The sequence below is a fragment of the Hyposmocoma kahamanoa genome, unplaced genomic scaffold (assembly GCF_003589595.1).
Source record: "Hyposmocoma kahamanoa isolate Upper Pololo Valley unplaced genomic scaffold, ASM358959v1 99879, whole genome shotgun sequence".
NCBI lineage: Eukaryota > Metazoa > Arthropoda > Insecta > Lepidoptera > Cosmopterigidae > Hyposmocoma > Hyposmocoma kahamanoa.
Genome location: NW_020656077.1, coordinates 63585 through 91552, shown reverse-complemented (window position 1 = coordinate 91552; position 27968 = coordinate 63585). Strand labels below are relative to the sequence as shown.

The 27968-nt window shown below is 35.2% G+C and overlaps 2 protein-coding genes across 11 annotated transcripts; one reads left to right on the top strand and one right to left on the bottom strand.

Moving 5' to 3' along the window:
* The first annotated feature begins 419 nt into the window (after positions 1 to 419).
* Positions 420 to 1759, top strand: LOC113239530 (3-oxoacyl-[acyl-carrier-protein] reductase FabG-like). The gene has a single exon (XM_026476588.1). It carries the CDS (start codon positions 568 to 570, stop codon positions 1333 to 1335), a length of 768 nt encoding a protein of 255 aa, XP_026332373.1. The 5' UTR covers positions 420 to 567; the 3' UTR covers positions 1336 to 1759.
* A 3067-nt stretch (positions 1760 to 4826) lies between these two features.
* LOC113239527 (tubulin polyglutamylase TTLL4-like) lies at positions 4827 to 22514 on the bottom strand. 10 transcript variants are annotated; one of them, XM_026476577.1, is made up of 19 exons: positions 22338 to 22514; positions 21729 to 22135; positions 21044 to 21409; positions 19469 to 19724; positions 17194 to 17375; positions 15562 to 15821; positions 15389 to 15457; positions 14464 to 14712; positions 13837 to 14111; positions 13367 to 13574; positions 13145 to 13271; positions 11985 to 12204; positions 11706 to 11855; positions 11528 to 11626; positions 10997 to 11204; positions 10735 to 10802; positions 8756 to 8776; positions 7245 to 7268; positions 5152 to 5912 (listed from the first exon to the last, which is right to left on the bottom strand). In XM_026476577.1, exons 2-19 carry the CDS (start codon positions 22094 to 22096, stop codon positions 5517 to 5519), a joined length of 3546 nt encoding a protein of 1181 aa, XP_026332362.1. In that variant the 5' UTR covers positions 22097 to 22135; positions 22338 to 22514; the 3' UTR covers positions 5152 to 5516. The 10 variants fall into 10 exon arrangements, with proteins under 10 accessions (XP_026332369.1, XP_026332362.1, XP_026332363.1 ...); XM_026476578.1 differs by having other exon boundaries at positions 21729 to 22132; XM_026476587.1 differs by having other exon boundaries at positions 21729 to 21771.
* Between the last annotated feature and the right edge of the window lie 5454 nt (positions 22515 to 27968).

Here is a 27968-nt window from a genome sequence, read left to right as displayed (position 1 = left end):
TAGGGAAACTGTAGCACGGGTGCCATGGACACGCACAGACAACCACAAATTTCACCCTAACTCACGAGAGAAATATACGTAGGCCTTACAAAAATTTCTCCCAGCCCGGGAATCAAACCCGGTACCTCGGCGTAGCAGACCAGCATGGTAGCCGTTCGGCCTCAGTGGCAGTTAGCTACTTAAATATTTTGAAATAAGACGGCGAAAACACTATAAAAATAAGCCTAATGACGATAGTTTTCAATACAGACGTGAATTTATTCAAGCTCTGAATATTATAGGTACTAATTTATAAAATTAACTAATTTAAGATATATTACCTCACTACACATAATACCAATTAAATACTATCATTTTATCATAATTTAAGGTCTTGGATGATCCGTAGGTAGAATTTAATATTCATTACAGCAACATTTGCTAGAAGAATGCCCTTGACTGATGTGAAAACCAAACGTGTCGTGCAGTACCGCACTGACTCGGTCATCTCATTACATAGCTGTACAATAAAGTCATTCTCATACAGTGTTGTTTTCTATTCAAATAAAAATTTGGTCACAGTAAGTCATGGAAGATTTAAAAGAGAAAGTTTTCCTTATTACTGGCGCTAGTTCAGGCATTGGAGCTGGGATAGCCATCTATTTATCAAAGAAAACTACTGCAAAACTCGCACTTGTTGGAAGGCAAGAAAAAAATTTAAAACGAATCTCTTTGTACTGTGAAAAATCCAGCGGATTAACACCCTTGGCCATAATCGCTGATATCACAGAAGACTCGGATGCCGAGAGAGTGGTCAATGAGGCTGTTGAACACTTCGGTAAGATTGACGTGTTGATAAACAATGCGGGTGTTATTGGCATGGGAGGTATAAAAAACTCCGAAATGGAGATTTACGATAAAGTTATGAATACTAACATGAGATCTGTTTATCATCTAACTAAACTAGCAACACCACACCTCATTGAAACCAAGGGTGCCATCATCAACATTTCATGCATTGCCGGAAGTAGACCGAGTACTATGGCTTTGGCTTACAACATTTCCAAGGCTGCATTAGAGCATTTTACAAAATGTGTTGCCTTAGAATTAGCGCCAGACGGCGTAAGAGTCAACTCTATAAGTCCTGGTTTCGTAAATTCCAATTTGTTGAAAGATATCGGATTGTCGGCTGATCAATTGGAAATATTTGTAAAGAATGTCGTGGGTAACATGCCACTAAAGAAGGCGGTGGAAAATGGAGAAATTGCAGCCTTAATCGCATTTTTAGCAAGCGATAGTGCGAAAAGTATTACTGGATCTAATTACGTCATTGATGGTGGCAGTATGCTACGTTAACTCGCTTGAAAAGAATTAAGTTACACCAATCTATATTGCAGACAGGAAAAAAAGGTTGCACACGCGTTATAAAACGAGTGGGTTACTTACCTCTTTGTGTAGCAGCTCAGAGTTAAATCTGAACACAGCAAAATGGTCCATTTATCCTAGTTATTCATATGTATAAACAATTAAGTATTTATTTAAATAACATTTATATAGTTCTAGTCATCAAGAGTGATGGATCATAAATAGTGAAGTAGTAGGCATTATATAAATATTTATCAAAACTACAATCTTATAATCGTCGTTAACATTAACTTCGCAACATAGACTATTTAATTTTATTCCTTGATAATAATTCAGTTACATAAGTAGAACTTAATCAAATTCTTCAATTTGTACGCAATCTTGGGAGTGTACAATGTTTCCCAAACTTATTTTGGTCTACCTGTAATAACTAGGAGTATAAAAACAAATAAAATACATTGACAAATGTTCATGCTGTTTTAATTTCGTAATGAAACTCAGATCAGAAATACATTTTATTTACGCATTCCATAGATGTACATTAAAATAAGATTGGAAGGAAAATATTTTATGGAATAAATGCGTATACGAATAGTTACAAATTAACGACAATAGTAAAATGTTGCGTCACACTTCTTTGGTTGCAAGCAAAAAACCGCAGGGAATAATCATTCATACAAAACAATAATTATAAAAACAAATTTCCATACCTAGGTACGAATAATAATAATAAATAAACACATATTCAAAGTGCATTATAAAGTTGTAGTCAAAATTCATTGCACAAAGTAAAAAGCGGAATTCATTTAATAAAAATTTAACTAAATTGTATTGATTTGTACTTGACACTCATTAATCTTATTACAATGTTTCGTTAAAAGCAATTTTACAATTATCAACGAAAAGGTTTTCAAACTCGAAGAAGGATAAATACAGTTTTCTTAATAGGAATGATATCCACATATACATATACCTATTTTCGTAAGATTTACAATACATCACCCTTCATTCAATTTCATACAACTGCTGAACACGATTCATCACTAGCTTAAATGACAAACATCTACTCTAGCAGCACTAGGTTACAATGAACACAGTGAAGTTTCAAAACACCTAAAGTCTACCCATAACATTTGTTTAGAATCTGCATAATGCTAACGTGGACCGAGGATTTTATCAACTTACTTGCATATAACATGAAGTGCCACCGGTACTTTCCGTGACATGAATAGAGAAGAATACATACAGTAGACAAATAAATAAATATCCTCATGTAACTTGAAACACATTTAATACATCAAATAGAACGCTAAAACATCAACTCCTTTAATTAAACACTGATAATTTGTAAACAATTATTTAGACACGATTCATTGATCTACACAACCTCAATAACTACCACTTTTATAATAAATGTTTCATGTTTTTTCTATTTTTTTGTTAACCGGCTACAAAATAGACGATGTAACGGCTATGGAGGGGTGATGCCCTTTCGTCGGATCTGTATCCGATCAATCGTTTCATTGAGCATTTTTCTCGATTGTACAATACTGTCTCTTGGTTCACATTGTACGGACAACGGCACATCAGAGTACACATTTTTATTCCAAAATCGCCTCCATTGCAACGGAACAAGATACGTCAATGTGTAGCTTGATGTGCTGGCGTGTGTACAATCACAATTTAATTAACTGAAAAAAATCTAAATACACGTGTGCTATTCGCTTCCAACTTGTGCTCGGATTGGATAATATAGACCTTATTTATTGCAGACAAAACAGTTTAATAATTTAATGCCATTAGGTATTCTCTGCCAGTCAACCACAGAGCAAAAAATAACATACATACAACATATCAATATAAACATTCAATAAACATCTAATATAATACACTAATAAATATATAACGTCAGACTAATGAGATGGAGATGAAGATTCCAACATGGGATTTGTACTATTGCTTGAAGTCTAGCTTATTCGGTGCTCTTTGAATGTGGGGTGGGAGAACGTTCCTAAGTCTTACTGTCTGCGCCACCAAGACATGAAGACTTACTTCCGGAGAAGAGATTCGCAAATAACACGTTTTGGGAATATCGGTCTCCGATATCAGAATAAAAGATGAAACTTTGAAATAGTAGGCCGCACAAGAAAAGAACATCGTTGAGAGCATTAGCCTTGCCCATACTGGCGTTCGCTGAGAAATGTCCATTGACATCGTCGAAATTGAATCGATGAGAAATAACTTTCATCTGTGAACTACCTAGACGAACAGACGTCAAAAATTTCAAAGTGTCAGCTGGAGAAGAATTAATTCTCCAAAAGGTTGACCTTAACGTAGCGTTTTTTTACAGCTCTCACCATCTGCTTATAGCGATTTCTATTGCATTTCAAAGTAGCCCAGTTTTCCTGTGACCTACAACGTTTAAATTTAAGACGAGCTCTGTCGCGCCTCCTCATCCCTATATGTCGACACGCTAAGAAGAAGAAGATCCTTATATGCATCGGAAGAGTGATCTAGGATGCAAATGGTCATTAGTGTTATGACAAGGCTAAACCAGCTTTGAGAATCAAGCACGTATGTACTAGAGTCCAAGGAAAAAGCATCAAGCAATTCCGGGTGGTGGCTGGGTATGCGTTGCGCATTTGCATGTGAAGCATTAAAATATTGACGCGAAGTCAAAGACAATGGAGAGCTCGATACTTAATGAGTCAACCTCTACCTCTTGACTGATTAAATGAGGCAAAAAATTCAGATGTACCATGAAAGGATATCCTCAAAAACATAAATCTAACATATTTTATACGATATATAAAAGTAAAATAATGTATCTAAAAGAACACTACGTACTACAACTAAACAAACTCGCCAGCCAACTATTACAATTGCCGAAACCTTAATACAAAACTAGTATAAAAGGAAATTAGCAATTGTTGAGGTGTTAAAGTAAAACATCATAAAAACTACACAATAAGTATATATACCATTACAACATGAATGAACGTAGTTACCTGGTCTTTTGAGAAAGGAAATATATTGGTCTATAGATTGGATTTAACAGTGTGTGGTTACTATATAAATAGTCCATTGGACAGATTGATCAGATTACCGACCGGACGAGCGGGAAACACCCAGAGGAGTATATAATATTATAACATTTTTTCCTTAGCAGCGTTAAGCGTAACATCTGCAAATACGTACATGATTTCAATATTTCTTTTTTTTTTAAATGCTCCTAAGTCCCAAACATTATTAAGGAATCAAACACACTATCCGCACGTTTAAAGTCTGTTTCCACTTGAAATAGAACCTAATCAAATATAATAGAATGCAAACTAAAATTTAATTAATCCTACGTATATTTAAGGATTTATGGATCTAAACCAAATGGTTCAGTTCTTTTAAATTTCGATTTTTTTAAATTTTATTTATATATGTAGTATTTGGATCAGTAACATCGACTGAACCAAGAATTGATTTCGAGAAAAGTAAGTTACAATTCCGCATTAAACGCAGTACGTACGTACATTAACTAAACATTTTTAAAAATAAGCTCCTCTTGCAAAAGTTGAGAAATTTTGATAATTTGCGTGCACTGGGTTCCTTTTTAACAACGGGATCTGGAATGGAATCACTTCTGCATCTCTGCATATTTCGCACGAATTGGTCAAGATAAGCGTTCAACAAATAAAGCGAACTTCCTGGAGCCTGAAAATGACCACATGTACATGAGGAACACTATTTCCAGTTTGGTCACAGTCAATGTACGAAAATAAGTGGTCCGACAGTGCCATTGAAATGTATATGAAGCATAAATGAACTTGACTTCTTGAATTCTTGACATTAACACTGATAAAAACTTTACCGTAAGATAGTGTACTACAAATTTACTACATTTGCCTCTAATCTCAATAAAGTTGAAGTTACGTACACTTTAATTGTTAAACGCTCTCTTACACATGTAATAGCTAAACCTAGGTAACGTTATAATGTATCCCTTTTTTATAAAATTAATTTGAGTAAAAATTTACATAATGAAATGCTTAACTTACGCACACCAATTCTTTCGCACATTTTGTATTAAACTCTTAAAAGTTATCAAAACTATCGCGTACACGAGAAGAATATCAATATTGTTTGAACATTTCCTCGCTGGCATCTCTTGGTATTCTTCTCTAGCTGGCTTTCTGAGCGACTGTTTCGCTCGTCTCCGCACACTGCACGTTTCTGTTCAGATCCATGAGCGTCTCCGTGCAGGTATTGTCCGCTGAAGTCGTGCACTTCTTTCGAGATTCTATGGTAGTGTCCATGTGCACATTGTTTGAAGACTCCTCGGCGGTCGCACGGAGGCTCTGTGGCGTAGCGCTATGCACGCGGTTCAACGGGCGGCGGGACAGACGGCTGCGGGAAAACGTCGCCGCAGACGCGGGCCGTGCAGGAAAGGGAGCTCGAGGAGATCGTGGGCTCCACCGATGCGAGGGAAGGAATTGAAGGCCGCTCCGAAGCAACCGGTGACGGCGCGTCCACATCATTCTGCAACGATCCAACGCGCTCAGCTGAGGCGCCGCCCGCTACAACATCAGGGGGCGGGAGCAGGAAGAGGGCGAGGGGAAAGGGCACCGTTACTCACTCGTCAACAACATCACCTTACAAACAGGGACAACTGCCTCATGCAAAATATTTTTACCAATTACGAATCCCTATTATACTTTAAAACTGCGTTTATTTTTTATTTATAGTATAGATTTATTTCGATAAAACTCTGTATCAAAGGCGTATCTTAGAAGTTATAAGTAGCACAAAAGTACTTGACCACTTCTTAATACACCACCTCAAAATTACGAGACAGTTAACATGTGTTTGTAAAGCGACATGTTGTGTCGAAATTTGTGCTGATGATATTATACAACTACATTAAAAATAAATCTATGAAAATATTCAGAATAATAAAATATATTTTAGCTTTCTAATGATACACGACTTACATCAAATAAATTGACTGAGAGTTACTCATAAAAGTATATTTAATTTAAAGTTATTTTAGTAGCTGTAGCCAAAGTATACAACAACGCAGAACAGATAATTAGATCAAAATAAATCTGAGTCTCGCAATATTGAAAACTACGGAATTATTTTCCCGCAATATGAAAAGCTGTTTTATTGACTATAATTAAGGTACCAACTAAAATTAAAACAAGTAAAGCTATGATTCAAGTCCTCTACCGATGGATTTATTTAACATTAATATGAGTGAACAGCATTGAAATCAGCACATTTCGTGAGCAGGTGCACTTTATGTCTCCGCCCGTCACAAGGCGCATGGCAATGACCTAATGGCAGCAATGAATAAGTGACAAAGGCATGCGTGAACACACGTCGCTCATATCTTATAAAATTACATATATGACAAACTTTAGACAATCATAGCACAAACACATGATAATTTGTTAATGTGTCACACACAAGATGTAAAGTGAAATAGGCAAATTACAAGTTAGTGGAATGATTAGTGAAAAGAAAAAACGTGAGTAGCTGCAGGCGTTATAAACATAAGATAATACAAAATAAATATAACTAATATAATCTTAACTTCGCATGGGTAATATCATCAAATATGTGTATAAAATTAAATAAATACAAAAATTATTACATATAAATTATTAGCCTTGTGTCAGCAAATACTATACACACTACTTAATCAAATTCCTGTATTTAATCTACCTACTGAAAATTAAATAATTTGTCTCAATTTATCGACAGTTAAAAATATTTCCATTTTTATTCTAATTAAGTTACTATTCATTTACATAAACTACGATGATTTATCTATGATTAATATACGAAGCAGTACGTGGCCTAATTATGAACATTAAGGTTGTATACTTTTTAAATCAAAAAATTACCTGGGTAGACCAAGTCGTATGGAACTGTACATAAATATAAAACTTTATATAAATTCGAATACACTAATACAAACTTTCTAAAACTCTAATAAGTATTTATAAATACAAAAATACTAGTTACAATAAAAATTGTAATTTCATTGCCCAATTAAAAAAGGTATTCCTAATTAACATTTAAAATCTATGGAGAATACAATCAGACTCTATATTCCTACACCTTCATTTTGTCCATGCGATTTAAAACGCGATTTACAATTTCCTTAATTATCCTAATAAAAAATTGCTAACAGCCCGCGTAAAATAATACTCAGAAAACTTACAACTAGGCCAGGGAATTATGCACAAAATTAAAGTTGCTCCAGAATTATGTACAAAATTAAAGTTGCCCGAATCCGAAGTCTGTACGTGAACTGATAAATAAGGCGCTAAAGACGCGTCCATTTCTGCAAAAACTGTTACTCTACATACTACTTAATTTTCTCAAAACCACCAATTATAAGTAGTTTGTGAAGAACATTACCTTTTTGAATTTATTATTCTCTATCTGAAGACATTTCGCCATGCTTATAATTCAGGTATTATGTAATTACGTATTTCATTTCTATGAAAAGACAGCTGCAATCGGTTGTCCTTATATGATGCATAGAAAAAAAAACTAGTGCCACACACATGAAGATTTGGTATTCGCTAGTAGATCGGGGGATTTTACAAAACTTTTCAACACATGTAAGAAGAAAAAGGTTTGCGATTCCAAATAATACTAGGACATATTAAGACAATTTCCCTGGCCTAAATAGTAAATCCTACACCACCATTGTACGATAGGTGTCAATTCTTAGCAATATACTAGCACTAAACACCACACACAGTCTAGCTTATGAAACAAGTTACTGGTGGCTAATTTGAAATTTCTATTTATGTCTATAGCATCGGTAAACTTCAACAACCGTAATACAGTCAGACAAGCACTACGTCGCGCCCCTCGGCTGTCGACGGGATCACACTTTTTGGCAATCTGTGCCCTGTTATCTTTTGCTACGCACTTACTGTGAGCGACGGTCTTACAACCCAAGTAAGCGCGCCTGAGCGCACTTGTCACTTTGCCCTGATAATCAGCCATAATCGAACATTTTAAAATTATGAACCAAAACGAGCTTATAGATAAAAATAATAATAATCAAAATAGTAGCTGTAAACCTTACATAATCAATGCCTATAAAAAAGTAAAGAGCGAATTTGATACTTGAACTATCTTGAGTAAAATAAATGCCATATAAAAGCTGTCACATCAAATGTGGTGATGGACTGACGTACTGCACGAATTTATTAGAGTAAATATGTATGTATCTATGAACTTCATTCTGACGCAAAACTAGTAGTAACATGATAATATGACTTCGTTCAATTTAGACTTATCATTGAAACCGAATTAACTCGAGATCGATGATATTGAAATATAGGAATGACGAAATAGAAAAAAACATGCCAGATTAATTTTAAAAGGCTCTCACCACACTAACTCCAGTCCTGGCCTGTAATTCATAACACCGACTAAGTCCTAACTTATATCATATTGGCAGTGACAGTACACTTTAAGTTTCCTGTTCGTTAAATTCTTAATACGCAATTATACTTAACTCATAAATAAAATATAAAAGTATAAAATATACAAATAGCCCAATTCACCAAGACATATGTAAATGACAATCACAAATGGGTTGTTAGAATTTTTACAAGGTGTATGAATGTTAGTGTAGAAAGTTATCGTATCTTGAAGAGTGAATAACAACTATACAGGCTGGCCCACGGCTATGGTACAAGAAGGGAAAGTACTTTAAATATTGTAGATAGTATGTTCAGTTTCATGTAGACATTATTTTATTATTTAAAAGTACTTGAACAATACTGCATTCAAAGGCTTTTAAAATGTTACCTCATCTGGGAATCCAACCAAAATGATGTCCATCGAAAGGGTCAATTTATTATAAGGATTATAATCCTTTTAAGTAACCTAGTATCTTCAATTCAAGCGACACCGTTCTATTATACGTTCTATTTAAAAAAGAAACAAACTTGAAACTGCCTATGGTATTTGCTATGAATTTATGAAAGTAGGTTTATGGTAGTTGCAATGAATTTATGAAAATATGTTCAAAATGTGATCCATCTCCTAGTATAAATTCTCCATCTTATGATAAGTTTGTTGCTCGTAGATTTTCGTATCTTATTGTAGTGAATAACACGCCTCAATTCCTTCTGTGATTCGTCCACATTGTGAAATTATTTCTCGTTTATTAAATCTTTCACGTATCACCGGAAAAAAAATTAATGGTGGCAGGTCCTAAGTTCTCGCCGGCCACCTAATCGTTCCATGTATACCAATCCAGCATTGTAAACCATTATTAAGAGACTCGGCTGTTCTTCAACTGTTCGGAGCCGGATACCCATCTTGAAGTACGAACATCGATTCTAAAATGGTGTTCCTTTAATTTAAAATACTATGTTACTTATAAGGAATGGATCCTTAGAACTGACTACTACTAACAAAACTTGTACTATTATGTTTTTTTTTTTCACATTTAGTCGTTTCGATTTCCAGATGAGACTCGCAACTTTTTAAAAATCTATGAATGCAGTATTAATAATTTTAAAAATAAAGTCTCCTTGAAGCAAAATAGCCTGTCTACAGGCGAGGGAAGCACTCCCAACGCTCAACGCCAGTCTATCTCAAATACTAATTAAACTTAAAAGGCAAGAGCTTCGCACGTCATGGTCCATACAATAAACACCTTTTCAATTTAGGTATCACAGACAGCCCTCTATGCAGAGCGTGCATGGAGGGGGAGGAAACGGCTGCGCACATCCTACTTCAGTGCTCCGGCGTGGCCAACTACAGGGCAAAATACCTTGGAGTGCCAAGGTCGCTCCCCGAAGTCTTCAGCAAACCAAGGAGGCTGCTGAGATTCCTGGAGGAGCTTGGGTGGCACGAGTAGGACCCTGCACCCACCACACGCAAAATAGGCGCTTTGTCGTCGAGTTGCGGATACCAGCCCGTTGTACCAAGTACCAAGTAGCCTGTCTACAATATTTGAAGTACTTTACCTCAGTGTCGCATAGCCGTGAGACACCCTGTATAGCATTTTCGAAATGCTCATTAGCTTTGTTACAAAAACGTTTGTAATGACATGAGGGTCTGTAGATCTCGCTGCGAGACCACCAGTCTTATATCAAAGTCAGTCATTCAGACACGCCGGTCCAATTCAGTTTGGATTATGAACACAATAACAATATTAATTATTAGCAAAACAAAAACGTATTTTTTAAATTTTGTTGTCCTTGTAAAAATTCCAACTGTATAAAAATGCACAAATAAATAAATACGTCACCAAAACCGTAACATAGTGAAACAGAGCGAGATAAAAGCTAGAAACAGGTGAAGCCACTGTCGGACCCGCCTGTACAAGTCATTTAGAGTGGAAGTGACAATTACCTTAAGAGGGACCGGAGGCACTTCCAGGTGGTATCCGATGTCACACAGGTTGCGGAGAAGATCGATACCTGAAAACACAGAATTTTGAAATCATTGACGTGTGCTGTTGCATGAACGCTCTTTCGAGTCAAATCAAATTAAGACCGAAACTACTACAAATGGAAATGACGTAAACAGAAATGTTGAAGCAAATGACGTCCATACCAATTGTAATAAAAAGGCTCAAAATTTAACAACACTAATGCAAAATCTTAAAACTGACCGGATTCTCTATTGGCTGTATATCGTGTCTCCCAAGCGTCGAACAGTCGGTTGTAGTATCGTGGTCCAGACAAGAAATTGAGGTATTTATGGGTATCATGAGTGGGGAACACACGCTCCATGTCGCCGGCCTGGGTTAACTCGTCTTCAGCTTGTATCAGATGACGGACATCATCTGGTGTTAATGTCGACAGAATATCACGGAGGTACTGGAAAATGACATATACAATTGTATTTAATAAGTTGGAAGTATAGGTAACACGTGATGTTTTCAAACCCAGTTTATATGGTGCGTCTTTGGACAAATCCATTCAATAGGCGATCATTCCTGGTATTTATTTACTCATGAATACACTTAGTATAATATAAAACAGGTCTGTTGCATCACTACCATTAAGCAGTTCTAGAATATTTTCATAATTATTTTATATCATTTATTATATTTATTTTATTGTTTTAAGAAAAAAGTATACATAAATAATGTAAAACATCGTTAAAGCCTACTTGGGGTTTATAATACAAAATATCTTACCAAATCCCTGTCGTCCATATTGGTGTAAATAATGTGCTTATCACGCTCTTCTTTTGACAAGTATATGGTGTATAGCCGAGAGTCGTATGGTAGTCCATTCTGTAAAGTCATTACATATTTACATTTACAAGTTGTTCATGTTGCGCCATAGATATTCCAAATATATGAAAAAACAAACCAGTTTGTGTGGTTTCTCCCTGACCAACATATCCAGATTGGTTTTTGTAGGTATTTGGAACTGAGCAATATTGAGCACTGTTGTCACCATCGGACCTTTCACATGGATATCCAAAGGCGATGCGCTATGAAGACTCGGCGATATGTTAACCTGTTAAAAATTGATTAGGTTACGTTGATACATGACATTAACATTCCCATAAGCAATTTGATTAAGGAGCATAACATCGAAAATACAAATAACAATGCATGGGAAATCATTTTTTTATCGTTAATTTACCTCAAGAAGCCAAGGTTTTAAATCTTCATCCAAGAGGACGTCAATACCGAACAACTCGTAGCAGTTGTATCGGGAAGTGACATTCGCCTTTGTGAGTGAACTAATACTGGCCTCCCCAGATATGATGGTCTTTATCACTAGATCCTTCATAGACTCCCAGAGCGAACGTGTGTCCACACCTCGGTCTGTCTTCAGATATTGAAACAGCGTTTGCAGAGTCCTGTGAGGCAAAATATATCACCATCAAACTTAAGAGTATACTCTTGTCGGTGGAGCATCTTCCAATTGACCTCCTTGTACGACACGACACCGGCCTTTTCCTTTATATAGTCTATGTAGCTGCGCCTAGGTCTTTTGACTATTAACTCAAAAATACGTTCAAGAGTTGGTGAAATTTATAAGCACAGACAATGAAGGGAATAAAAACATTACTTTTCTCAAACATATCCGGAAATGTTTGCAATACTTTCAAAAAACGAACAAGGAAAGTTTGTAACTTAAGGACTGTGCGACTTCTTCCCAGTCAAGGCCAGCAAAGTAAGTATGATGATATCCCTGTCCGCTGCTCTAAACTTTTAAATCTATCCATTAATAATGTACTATATAAAGAGGCAAAACAAAAACTTATACTGCCAAATTTTTGTAACTGCAAGAATTAAAAATACCTACCTGTACCGCTCACCTTAAAACTAAGGCGGTAAAATAAACCAAAGTGCTTTGATATTCTTTTTTGATTTTTCAACTAGTTATAGTGAGAAGAGCGATAACGGAAATACAGTAACGGATACACACTACCACATCATCAGAAGTTCAGCGGAATACTATTAAAGTGCCTGGAAAAACGATAACATTTTCTTTTAGCAAGATCCTAAGATGTCACTTCAATATTTATTTTACATTTTCTTTTATACGTCATCATTTCCTCACGTTGTTTGAGAAAAGCACTATACATGTCTAGGCGGGAACGGGGTTTGCTTGACGCGTATTAATTGTAATTCAAACCCATCCAGCAAATCCTTGCTTCCCAGCCTCTGCAATAATGTACTATTACAATACAACCAGGTGTGCTTTCCGGCATGGTACGCTAAAATTAGAAACGTCAGTAAAGCGGTGAAAAATGAATACATCATTAACCTAGTATTATGACCCAGTTTGCATACCATTTGTGTCCCTCACAAGCCGAGTAGTCTTCGTTTGGCGTGTAATTTTTAGACAACCGATTGATAGAGTAGTTAGTTAAGTGCATATATCTATCATTTAACGAGGAAATTTCGTTATTGTATTTCACTGAAAAAGAAAAATATAATCAACTGTAATATTCCAATTTATTACATAGTCCTTTTTTGCAATAGATAAATACGCGTTGTATTTTGTTGCATTACCTGAAGCAAATCTTGCGAGACCATCCTTATATAAATAGATTCTGAGTGGATGCACAGATGTGATCAGCACATATAGGCGCAAATCAAACTTGCTGCCGTTAATCAGGTACGGTTTTGATACGTATCTTTGGACGACTACCGCCCTTTTCTTGGGGATTTGTGTCCAACGAGAAACAACTTTAATACCCGTGCCTCGAGCAGACGCCGGCTGCAAGAATAAAGTTGCATGTTTTAAATAATACTACTTTGCCAGACAACCACCAGTAAGAGTAAGAAATTAACACTGGAACACTACACAGACCAAAATCTATTTAGAAAATAGTACTACTGTGAGTTGCCCGGCACCTACTTATTTAGCGCCCAGTGCTGCTGAACTGCTTTAGGTTTACGCAGTGAAGGTCGTCATTCATTCGATAATTGAGAACATATTTCTGGATAACAACTGAAGCCTGTATCTGGAAAATACTTACTGGTTTTATAATCCATTTCTCGTTATTTTCCGCATGCTTATCCCAGTCTTGCTTCAACAGTTTCAAATCATGCGGCAATACGTAGGTTTTAGGCATTATGCCAAATTCCTTCATTCCGTGTTTAGCCGCTAGTTTTTGCAAGTTCCGCCACAATCTATCCTTTCTACCGATTTGAAATGTCCCAGGAAAATGATTCATTTTTTGACCATCTTTGATCGCTCTAAACATTAAAGATTTCATGTGCTTGCCCCATATACCAATCCAGTCTATAGTCTCTGCAATGCGAACAAAAAACCGAGGTTTTATTTATTGAAAGATAGTAACCTGCCAACTTATTGTGCTGGGTTATTTAATAGCATTACTGGCAAGGCTTCCTGAGACACGCGAAGTTGTATAATCCACATTGCTTACAATATATTGCTCTCATTTGTTTACTACTTACTTAACTTAGATAATTACTTCATTTCTAAACATTAAAATTGTTTTAAAAATAAATACTTTAGGTATGTACTCATGCCGAATGCCGTTCACTTTAAAAAGGAAAACCTATGTTAACGTAGCAAAAGAACGTAAGTAACTTTAGATTTAAAGTTATTAGTTCCATATTCAAAATAAAAAATACCGTACCTTCTTGCGGACATTCCGCAGTATCACAATCGCTCTTGACCAGCCTAAATCCAGAATTAACTAAAGTTTTTTTAACAACAATTGGTGTGATAGTGGTCAACTTCCATTTGAGATGTTTCTGTATAGGCATGGGTACCTTTAGTATTGGGACATCATCAAGACCAATAAACTTAAGGTACGGAGGTACGCGCGGGAACAAAGACTGTCGAACACAAGACAATACTGAATCTGGTACTTTCATGGGCGAGTCTGAAAAAAATAACGCTATTAACTACAATGTTGTATGTATTGGTTCCTAGCAGTAACGACGCAGCGGTCAAATTACAATTACCGTTGGCCTTATTTATTACAGCATTATCTGTTCTTTCAATTTGTCTTGTGAGAAATCACAAATGATTTAAAAATAATAGAAATATCACAGTGACCTACAAAATGGTAACCGTCTTCAGTCCATTGCGAGGTTCTACGGCGACTCGCTCAGAGCCAATAGAGGGGAACATTTTGAGCGCTTAGAAAATGTTCATTAATCATTATTATCTTTGTCATACTATAACGCTACTCTTTTTATGCACGAATTAATGAGTCTACACTAAAAAGTGAGATTAAATGCTATATTATAATACTACCTTAAACAATCACCACCTATACTTTACTTTTCTTAAAATGACAATGGCTATTATGATCGCGTCATTAATTCCGATATAGGGTCATTCCATATGTAACCCCAAACTCTAAATCCAGCAGCACAAAGTGGAAATTTACGTGTAATGATTCTACTCACTATATTTTTATTTAAACATAAATATAACAAAAATAACATAGGTACAACAAAAAAAAATTGCAAGAACTGTAATTCGCGCTGATAGCACGAAATGACCCATAACATGAATAGGTATTAGAGAAAAAATACATATTAAAAAGCAACCTTTGCGGGATGGCACAAATTTGAACGGATCTGTTGTGTGCAAAGCTGTTAAAAACGGGTCCTGTTTGTCTGCAAAGCGTGAACAATATTAATTATTAAGAGCCATAGCGACTTATTAGGCATACTATGCCCGAAAAACGCAAAGTTACGAAAAATAGACCAAGTAAACTTACCTTTTGTTAAATTTTTCCTTGCCGTATCAGAAGAGGGAATAGACACAGTAACTGGCTGAATAGGGGCTACATTTGCCTTTAGTACTTTAGGTACTTCTTGTGGTTCATCCTTGCGCAACAACTTATGCACTGGAACTTGTACTGCGGGTGTAATTGGGTGCTTTGGATTACTTTCTAACTTCGCAATTTCTACCATCAACGCATCTGTTTCCATTGTCCACGTGTCCACTGCGTCGAGAGAAGGCGACCTGCTGAGATCACTAGAAAATTTAAATTTGCGTCTCCGGTATAAAACAGCAGCCTGTCTTTTAATATTTTTATTGGTGAGACGCGTTGGTCAGCATAACACGGTAATGAATGGAATTATACAAAAGGACTGACACACCGCGTTACTGAAAGTTTCATCCATAAAATTATACGACAAGAAAATCACAGTTATACAATACACACCGACAAAAGCCTTTCGCCCTTAAAATCACACACATGTAATACAATTCGAAGATACGTATTACCGATTTTTATACCATTATCTTGCAACTCTATGTTGAAGTGAGAATTTCGGTACAATAAGTCGATGGGTACCTCACACGTAAGTTGTTGTTTTTGATTACTTTTAAGTCAATATTGTATTTTTTATGAGTATTATAATGTTCTATATTTAAAAGTATAGAAATCACTAAGTGTTACGTTTACTTTCAATCATGGAATGTATAATATACATAAAAAATGATATATTTAAGGTAAAAGGTAGGTCAATGGGTAAAAGCAAAAACTGGTATTTTTACTTACAACAATTACGTGTGAGGCATCGAAATATAAAACGCCAAACTATCTCGCAGTGCTCCTTACACGAAAGGCGGGAAGCATTTGCCCGCCGACGTCTCTTTAACTACATGCAATTCGCTAATTAAAATCATAGTTATGAGTGTACACCTAAGTACATGCAATTTTATGGCAAATATTTTTAACAAACTGAAAACGCGAGATTAAATACAGCGATTATGACTTTAGGGATATGAAAAAAGGATTCATAACTACGTTAACAAAATAACATTAAAATTAAAACCTTGAAACCTAGGTTTCACTCGCATGAGGGCTGTACGAAAAATGGAAAACGGGAAACCCTGATGTAACTATCAAATCACCTTACAAATGCCAGCTTATCTCAAATAGAGAAAAGTCACCAGGCTTGAAGGTAACAATAAATAAATAACGCGCACACTCCACATAGCCCCGCACTAGGGAAACCCTGTGTCGCGGGTGCCATGGACACACACATAGACAACCACAAATTACACCCAAACTCACGAGAGAAATAAATGTAAGCCATACAAACGTTTCTCCCGGCCCGGGAATCGAACCTGGGACCTCTGTGTGGCAGTCCGGCATGGTAACCGTTCGGCCACGGAGGCAGTTAAAACAATGCCTCGTACAAACGTATTTGAATAAAAAACTCGTTGCTTCTAGATAAATCCTACAGATTTTGGCACAGCGCGCTGACCGGTATTGCGACAATTTAAAAACCAATAACGTTCATTTCATATTTCAGGACAAATCGATAGCGCATGTTTAAATTCCTTATTACAGTTAAAAAGTTTCCAGAAATACCATACAAAATAAAGTAATACTTACTCATCACCACCGTCTACTTCCATTGTATTGGCTTCAACTTTTGTTTTTACTTTCATCGTTTTGGGTTTGGTTTTCGATTTTTTCTTTGGAGGCTTTAATTTTTTAGTAGGAACTGGCGCGGATGTTACCGAATTAACTGGCAAAGCGGGACTCACTAGAGGGCAAGTCGGATCTTGACGTGGCTGTAAACACCACATTTCTTTTATTTGACGTTTAACCACGTGAATTAAAATATTATATAGTATATCATACATGCCCGGTGTTAAAGTTCATAATTATTTAACCATTAAACACTCGCATATGTAGAAAGGAATTTAACTAAAATAAACTAATGGATACTTTCTGCATAAAATTTAAATTTCGCTGTGCGTAATTAGATAACTATACATGCATAATTATAGTTTATATATATACGACAACGAATTGATTACTCATATTATACAAGATCTACAACCAGCTTCGTACGTTACTCAAATTATAGCAAATTACTTTATGTTTAATATTGATCTAACCCTATTCCTTCCGATTCCGATTCCTTAACTTATACCACATGAACGAGCAATATCCGTTGCGAATCAACTGCATATAATCCTATATAAATGGTATAAGGATACGTCTGTCCGTTATGTGGAGTACATTGTATTTTTCATTTAAAATGCGTATACAATCTACTGTTACTATCACAGACAACGATTACCAACTAACATCTTTTTTTAATGTACATATATGAAATTATTTTTTTCAATAACCACTCAGAAGTACATTCTGACATTACGTTTAGCTTATAACTTGTTAGTGCATAGAAATATGCATTATGTATAAAAGTGTCTTATATAGCAATAAATGCACTCGAATTTAGTTATAAATGAATGATTATATGAACCTCAAATTATTAAGTAGAATGCCAAATCAACACGTCTAAACTAACGCCGATCGGCAACTACATGGAACAATTGCGACAAAGAGTTCGTCGTTCGTTATTGTTTAAAAGATATTTTAATTTCCTTGCTTTCTGAACACACGTGCACACAAAAAGTGATTACAAACTTAGAAATTATGTCAAGGCTGACTGAGGTCAGTTTTTTTGACACTATACACCTGTCTCCGTGATGAAAGACTGACGCAACTTCTTGAAGTGACTTTTAACAGACGTAATGAAGAACTGCCGGTTATAGTATCCTAACGCAGTAACAGTTATAATGCATCGTATTGACATTTCGTACGATTGGCATTAAGCCCGGTCTTGTGAATTGGTGCCACAGTTAAATGAGCATCGGATAAGACAATAGAACCACGTTATGCTAAAAGTAACCAACGATGCAGTCTCATAATTTTTTTATGATTTTTTTACTGTAAACACAACTGATTAAATTTAATTCATATAATGGGAAAATATAAAAACACAAAATATAGTCTAATTAAATTTTCTTAATTTTATAAAATTTTATTGTTTACTTAGAAAATAAACAACTTACTCATCAACAGATCGTTTAAAAAGCAGTACTCATACGCACTTTTTGGAAGCGAAAATGTTATACGCATAAAGTATAAACATTTGAATACTATAGATAGAGGAGTGTGGTGACACATATACTTCCATGGTCACCTCTTGCACAATTCTTAAATAGCTATTGTTCGCGTCACGCGATAAAAACATCTGTCGTCACTCCTTCTAAAATCTAAAATATCTTTAAAAATATACCGTCACATCCGCCAAAGAAGCTAACTGCGTGAACACTAAACATTGTTTAAGAAAATGTCAAGAAAAATAATACTGTTTAATAAAGACGAATAAAGATAATGTGCTCACAACTGGAATACAATTCTAATGTTCACAACTGGATGGGCTGTTAGCCAATAACTAATCATTGAATTCAAAAACTAATAATAGGTCTCCTTACTTATCTAGTCTACTATAACATTAAGATGTCTTTCCATAAAAATTATTACAATTATGCCACAAAAAGATTCAGTCATATTTCATGTCATACTGCTAGTGCTCAAACTATCAAAACTTTGGAACTACTTAAAAATACTTTAAATTTGCATAAGAAAACACTGAAGTATTACTGAGTAAATTTAATAAGCCCTGTGTAAAAAAAATGCAGTAAACATTGCCAGTAAAATCATAGTGCCATTTCTTATCAATTTCAATCAACATTTGAAAAGGAATTATGATAATAATATTGATTACCTATGACCAAGTGTGATCAATTTTAATCCTTCATTATAGATATGAAAAAAAAAACACAGATATAATTGGACAGATACTCACCACGCCCAAAATCACTTCATCATCGAAAGAATCATTATTTATTACTGCATTCTTCATTAGTGGCTCTGAGTTGTGCAGCTCTTCTTTGGGTTGCACAGTCATTGGTTGGGACAAAGCTGGGTGCTCTTTTGATTTCTGAAGCTTATAATTGTTGGCAGAATTTATCTTTTGATTAGCAAGAGTGGCTAAGGCAGTACCATATGAATAACCAATGCCAGAATTGTCTTTAGCTCTCTTCATATTTTTGTTCATAGCCCTGTAAAAATATTTTTTCAATGTTTTAAACACCATTTTTTTTGCTCTTTGTTTACCTATTAATTGATGATGACTTCCAACTTAATGGTGAAAAACTTTGCCCAATTAAAAGATATTAATATCAAAAACGGTCTAAACTATTCGCTAACTATATATAAATGGTACTGTATATGAAAAGAGAGGACAAAAGTATTATTGATTGCAGATAAGATAAAATCAATTTATCATTTCATTGCTAATGAATATTATTTATAGTTTTGATTGATGTTCAATCTTAGACTACTAAGCTGGTGAAATTATGAATTGTTGTGATAACACTTTTTACAAATATTGTAAAATCCAAGAAAAATATTATCATACCAAATTTTATTGGCCCATATATGCAAGGTATCTTATCTATATAGGGTATTGTTTTTACTGTTGGATATGAACCAACAGTAAAATCGATACCTCCAATGAACACCACGCCATCTTTATTTTTTGGTCATCTTCTGTTATTTTTGTAAACAGCCATATTTATTTGCCTTAGTAAGTATGGCTGCTTAATATAAACAAATCTTAATTGTGCTCCCCGAATTTTGTGAAAAAAAGAAACAAGAACAAAAAAAAACTAATTTTGTAAAAAAAAAGAAACAAAAAACAAAATAAAAACAGAGCAGATCCAAAAATTAAGTTGGCTTAGTGTTCATTGAAGGTATCGAAATGCAAAAAAGCAGTGTCAGATCTGCTGTCCATTAACCAAAACGCGGCTAAGCGACAAAATAATTTTTTGAGATATCATAAAAAACCTTAACCCAGTTTTAGGGTCGTATTCCAGAACTCTCCTCAATGCTTAAGTCAGGATTTGAGCAGACTTGAGTATGATTTCAAGCACTGGAAATACGACCCTAATGGCAAGGACTTGAGTATGATTTCTAGTGCTTTGAATCATACTCAAGTCCTGACTTGAGCATTGAGTATTGTTCTAGAATATGACCTTAGAATATTGAAATTGTTTAATGATATTTCACCTGAACATCATTAGGGTAAGTTCGAATAAGTCGAATGTGATCACTAATTTTAACTATTTTTAAAATAGTATTTTGTGCCCTATCTTTTGCTATTTAAAACAAATATTTCACCATTTGTCACTTAACCACATTTTAGTTACTCGACGGCAGATATGTGTAATGGCATTTTGCTTTATACTTGTGATGTATTATTATGCATGATTCAACTAATTATAATGAAATGTGTAAAATGTAAAGGCTTACACTAAAAACACTCAAATAAATTCACAACATAATTTATACTGCAATAAACACTAAAAGCAATACTTACTTATCAGCCCCTATTACCGCAAAATGGAAGTTACTGTACAAATTATCAGATTCACTACAGGCTCTTTGTCGCCTGCGACTTTCTGGACTCATCAATTTAGGTTCTCTATGAACAGCCCCTGTATCTGGATGGGGTCTGTGCTTCGGTTTTTTAAGTATGCCTTGCTGTGGTGTCTTGGGTAAAGGGTTATTGAGTATTGATTTTAAAGGCTGCTTTGGCACCTCTATCATGTCATGATCAACTTTCTCAAACAATTCTTCAACTTTTGGCAATCTATGTTCTTCAACTTTTGTGTTAGATAATGTTGTTACTAATAAGGGTCTATTGGGGCTTGTTCTATTAATTTTTATTCTATTGGGCTGAGATCTGCACAAAAAATACCATTACCTTAGTACAAAAAAAACACTTAGAATGTTGATTTCTAGTTATTATTACAAATATTAAATTTAAGAGATACAATTGACAATATATTACAGTGAATATTTGACCACAACCTAAACATGTGGCTATTACAGAGGTTATGTCAATTACTAATTATTAAATAAATAAATAGAGCAGTGCTAACTTTTTATCATATTAAGTAACAGACATTAAATTTGATCCTGATTACTTATGTCAGTACTAACCCAGCATACCTACTTTACACGCTGTCCCTGAATAAGGTAACAAGATAAAGACTACTCACCCACGTCGCTTCTGGTCATGAGCCATTATGTAGTCGCCGTTTTCTGCAGCAGGAAAACACTCGCGTTGGAATCTATCGAAATGGGCTTCGATAGCGTTATTTAGGGTGAAATGGCTCTTGTTAGTAAGTGCTCTATGCTGGCGAGATATAGCGTCTGCGGATCGGTGCATCGGCACATCCTCGTACGGCGAGCGATCTACGCCTTCGCTTCGGCACCGTCGCCGGAGCACGCGTGCCGGCCCGCGCCCTGAGCACTCCAAGACAGACCCTAACGGATCGCATGCGTCAAACACGGCTTCGTAACTCGGGCAGTCTCGCCTATCCATATCCGACACGCCTAATGCCGACGCATTGTCGAATGTCCACATCGATCGCACACCACACCAGGAAATTTCACTGCCGCACTGCTAATTTAATACTTATTATGTCGTTGAAACATGAAGGTAAAGTACTGGCGGTACAGGCCGTACAGGCGTTGACGTTGAGGCCAAAAGGCGCCAGATGACAGATCGCCATTCAATTTCAAAGCTAGTAAAACAATGTGCCAGAACGCTCCCGCCAAAGTTGAAACAAAATTACATTCTTTTTATAAATAAAATTAGAACGAACCTCTCGATAAATGGACTCAGAAGGTAACTACACAGTTGCACACTATTCCGTAATTGATAATCTAATAGCGCTACTCGTAATGGCGATCAACAACCTCTGGGTCTGGTAGACTCTTTTCTTTCCAGCTTCTCTTTTTCAATAATAGCGTTGCTAGCCACCTGATTATAAAAGAAAGATTGGCTCTTAATTTCTTTAACAAATTACCCCTGCTATAATTATTACAAGTCACGAGATTTTGAAAATAAATGTAAATAAAAAACTAATTTTTTCAATTTTCTTGCCTCACGTAAGTAGGTATAATGACACTTATTTCAGTAATATTTTCGAATCTGTAATAATCTTTTTATCTATTCGACAATGTCTGTACTTTACTACGTAAGAGTGAGCGAGAGAGCAAATTGAGTATTTGCGCCTTTAAATTTGTGTGGTTAATATTTCATTGAAGTGGTGCCGATGCCGAAGGATGACACATACCGAGAACAACGCGTTCGCGGATCTTTTTTGACATACAATGTTGGTTATACAGACTCCATTCGTTCGCATACTCGTGAGCGCTCGTGAGCTTTTGTCCGCCTCGTTCGTTTGTGTCAACTTGCCGTGGCATTCTAGGCGTAATGGAATGGAGAATGAATAGTCACAGTCAATACTGTTGCAGGGGCTATCAGTATAGTGTTCTGTGAGGGCTATTCTATACTACTTCGCGTATTCAGCAGGATATAGTAAATCAGAAAATTTAAACAAGAATTGGGTGGTAGTACGTTCGAACATAAAATATGGTGTATTTTATAGGATAAAAGTGCAACACTTCCTTTACTAATACAGTTAGGAAAATAATTTTCCATCTAACGATTCCGCCATTGTCGTAAGTTTGACAGTAGGGTAAAAGACCTGAATTTGTATCAGCCGAAACAAAATCTTAACAAAAGAATATAATTATCGAATCATTTTTGTTTATTTTTATTATTGACGAATGAACTGTGATATTAACTTATATTTTCTTTCAAAATGTTGACATGTTGGAAAAGAGAACAGTTTTTCCGGTGCAATCTGTAAACATGTAGTGTAGTCCAAAACAAAAACTGCAAATAAAAAACAAACTTTTCTCCATGTGCAAAAAATTGTGGTTGACAATAAGAAAGTAAACGGGTGTATAATGGAAGAAGTAACAACAAATAATCTATTTCCCCTGTGTATAATCAATATTAGATATAATTGATAAGGATATAATCACTTACTCTATATGTATATGTATAATCAACAAAAGGTACAACAACAAAAGGCATAGTTGAAGCACCTTATATTATGTTGACAAAAAGTTGTTTACTTCAACAAATGTACAATGGCAAAATATAATTGTTTTTGTATAGTTTTAAGTGCTTTTTGTGTAATAAAATATATTAATTAAAACTTTAAGCAGAGTATTTAATTGCACAGGAGGAGGTCGAACCAACATCAAATGCAAACAAATTCGGTTGTGGCACTCGCCGGCCGCTGCCGCGCTACGGTTGCTGCGCTCTCTCGGCACGTGTAGCTTTGTCATATACTACCCTAACCTAAACCCAGAAGAGGAGGTCGAACCAACAAGCAAATGCAAACAACTTCGGTTTATTCACCACTGCACCTAAGCACCACCGGAATGATATTTATAATATATTATACACAGTGAATGTTATGTCTGAAGTGTTTATACAAAATGAACATTATGCCATAGAATATATTAGTTTGAAAGTTGTTACATCAATCGTCTATTATACCCAGTGACCTTTATATTGGGTAAAACTTAACAAAAAGATAAATTTGAAAATTGAGACCGGGTCCAGCAAAAAAATGCTTGTTTTATTTTCAACTGTGCGAACAAGGTGGAAATTGTTTATAGTACAATCAACTAACTGGACTGAACAACATAACTACTGTAGAGAGAGGATGGACAACTGAACTAGTGGGAATAGAGGAAATAAAAAATATCTACTAAACCAGGGGTGAAGTCTTGTTTTATTTTCAACTGAACAAACGAGAAAAAAATCTCATTAGTTCAGTTAACTGAGCTGCACAACCGAAGTAGTAGGAACAGACCCCTAATTATGTTCGAAACTTCGTCGTGTCGTTTATAAGAATATAAATTTAAAAAGAATTAACAAACGCTCTTTTAATAAATAAAATAGTACTTACTTTATACTTGAAACAAACCAACCAGATAATCCGTACAACCTACTTTGTTGGTTTTTTGACATTGTTATGTAATTTATATCTATTTTTGTTTTTATTTTTTTTAAAGTCACATACTACTATGACTATGTATTTGAAAAAACTTGCTTTTCTTATATTATAGCTTTGTGATTGTGAATGGACACCGAGACAATGAAAATGTCGTTTTCTTTTCCTCTTTTTTCCTCATCGTTAAGTTTTATCTATAATATTACGGTTTGTTTATAACAAACCTGCCCTCATCACAGCAGCGTAAAAAGCTTAAGAACTTGTTAAACTATACCCATACCGAATGAATGAAAATAATGTGTCGAATTGAGAACCTCTTCCTTTTTGGAAGTCGGTTAATAAAAAGTTATTACTAACACGCCTATCACCAAACGGCACTTACACTTGTAACTGCACAGGCGGACGATCGCAGTTACGCCGAATTTGATGTGTGATACACCTAAACTCAAAAAATACGTTCGTTTCAATGTCGACAAGTTGACAACGAAAACAAATGAATAACAACATGATTTGTAAACTTTCTGGTAAGCTTTGAATTTTAAATAAGTTTTGAAAGATTTTATTTTTTATTGAGCGTAAGTTTACGATATAAGAAGTACATCATCATATTTGTTAATACTGTATTGCCAATAATTTTATTGATTTCCAAAACAAAAGTAATATGCTCAATTCCATTCTCGAATGCCTATTATGAGATTAGATATGTCGGCTAAAGTGTACAGTTAAATTACAAGAACAAAGACTTAGTACCTATATAGATATCGATTCCGAAGTTTGCCAGGAACTTTTGAAAGATAATAGGAGAATTAGAATCATAGGGTCGTATTCCAGAACTTAACACAATGCTCAAGTCAGGATTTGAGCAGATTTTTATTTGTAAGTCAATGAGATTTGAGTATGATTTCAAGCACTGGAAATACGACCCATACTCAGATCCTGACTTGAGCATTGAGTAGAGTTCTAGAATACGGTCCTTAAAGATGATGACTCTACCTCCCCTATTCCTCGTTCCATTTTTATTTTTGTTTTCTTTGCAAACAAGCAAGAAAGACATAGCCGAAGGCAGCAGCTAACTCAGTGTAATCACTGAATGACTTATGTCCACTTGCACTAAATTTAAATACGTCTTAAACCAATGCTTAAATTGATAAGACATATTTTAGCACAATGTACTAAAAGCTACTTTTGCATTGCATGCATTGGTGTACAACATACTCAAATTTACTGCAAGTGAACATTAGTCGTCCCAAGTCGACCGAGTCCGCTATGTGTAATCAGTAGTCACTGTTAGAGCGACTCGGCACTTTCGGCAAACGACATTCGACCAAACAATTTTCATTCTACTACGTGTCAGCGGCGGTATCCTACCACGATGCGCGTGCTTGGGCCAGGGAATACCTACCTACCTACTCAATCAGTTCATTACGAGTTTCTAACCATTTGTTGTATCCTTGCGAGTTATTCATGACGGCGGCAGTCGACTCGATGTTTCGACGTTTCGATTCGAGTCGACATTGTGTAAACACACCATTAGCTTTAAATGAAATAATATTAACAGGGCGATTCGCTGTGGGCCTTTGGGAGGGAAAAGTGTCGTTTTTATTTTGACTTTCAATTATTTTGTGAAATCTAGTTTAAAATGGAATAGGATAGTGCTATTGTGCCTTAATCGAAGATTAAAACGCGAAATTATACGAATCTAAAACTAAAATACCCGTATCGGCCCGTTCTAAGGAATGCCGAGTCAATCCAAGCACGCCGCCTCAAATTGCCTATCCTCTTTGTGGCGGCCGTATTTACAGAAACATAATTAAACAAAGACATGGCTCAAAAGACTTGTATCCAAACCAAAATTATTAATAAAAAAAATATTAACAATAACAAGGCGACAAAATTAATACGACGTAGTTTTGAAGCAGCGTCCTACAAATTACATTTTTTTAAACACGTCAAAACAATAAATATTTTACATATTTACGTTACCGCATATACATATACAATCATTGAAATATACTATTTATTGATAAATTTATTTTCAAGTTGATTCACACTAATATAATATCTTAATAAAGTAACTAGAAAAGTAATTATTTTTTTTATTTTATTTAACTTTTTTAATTTCACAATGTCATGATGAGTTACGTCGGACGAAAAAAGTTTGTGATGTGACACGCCGAATATTCTGTATATTCGATTAATCCTTATAGATGGAAACTAGTTTGGCGGTAATTTTAAAAATGTTATCTAATTAATTATTATAAGTTATCGTGTGTTTGAGCTACTATGTTTTACTTTCGGTGCGTATTTTTTGGTGAATTTTTATCCAGTGTGTACTTTTACCTGTATGCTCGGTTAAAATTAATAAATAGTGGTGTCACGCCTATTCGATTATATCGCATTGGACGGACCGTATTCATTTATAAAATTATTGAGTTTTTTTCATTTATAGCAATGATGTAACAAATTAACTGTTTTAACCATTGACTTATAAATAAATGGACGACGGTTCTAATACAAAAACCACGAAAAAAATGTCCCAAGTCAACCTATTTAAACGTAGTGACATGTAAAGGAATTTGAAAAAGCTTTTAAATTGTAATGTCATCGCAGTTCTGTCTAATTTTGCTTGCTTGGCTGTCAGTCAAACAAACGAAGACTAAAGCGTGAATGACGCTCTGTATACGATTTTAACGCCCTATAAGTTCGGACACTTTTTAGCGCGGACCCAACGTCCATATAATTGTAAGTCAATGGTTTTAACTGATTAAAGCGTAAGTATCATTTTTCAGTCTATATATTTTAACATCGATTCTCGAATTCGCTGATCGCATTGACCACTGTACATGAAGTTTGACGTACGTGTCGTGACGCGCCGGATCCTTATCGGATTCATATATTTAATACGGTTAGATCTATATTAGTCTGTCGCAATCTGACGTGACGGCTTGTGTTGAGTGTATGAAACCGATACCGTTCTGTTCTGACGCGTCACGACAAGACACGTCAGACAAATATAAATCCAAAAACTTAATAATGTTAAATTTATTTATAGCAGCGTATTATTTAACATCAGAAAATACTTCAGTTGATTTTATTGCTTTTATTTTTTCATTTGAAGTGGAGGATAAGTTATATAAGAATGTTAAAGGTCACGTAGTAGTAACAGCATAAAATTTATACACTAATAAATAGTAAAAAAATATGGTCTACAGATAAATTCCAAGCAGAAAGTTTCGCGGCATGTTATCTTAATTTTTGATTATAATGAAATATATATAAATATATAATTTCGATTCCTTGAGCTTATGCGTAATACAATCTTGTTTACCACTACGAATTGCTTGTTTTAACACGACAATGTTAAACCCTTTCGACTGTACTTAATAACAATAAAAGAAGACAGGGACGGTGAATGGT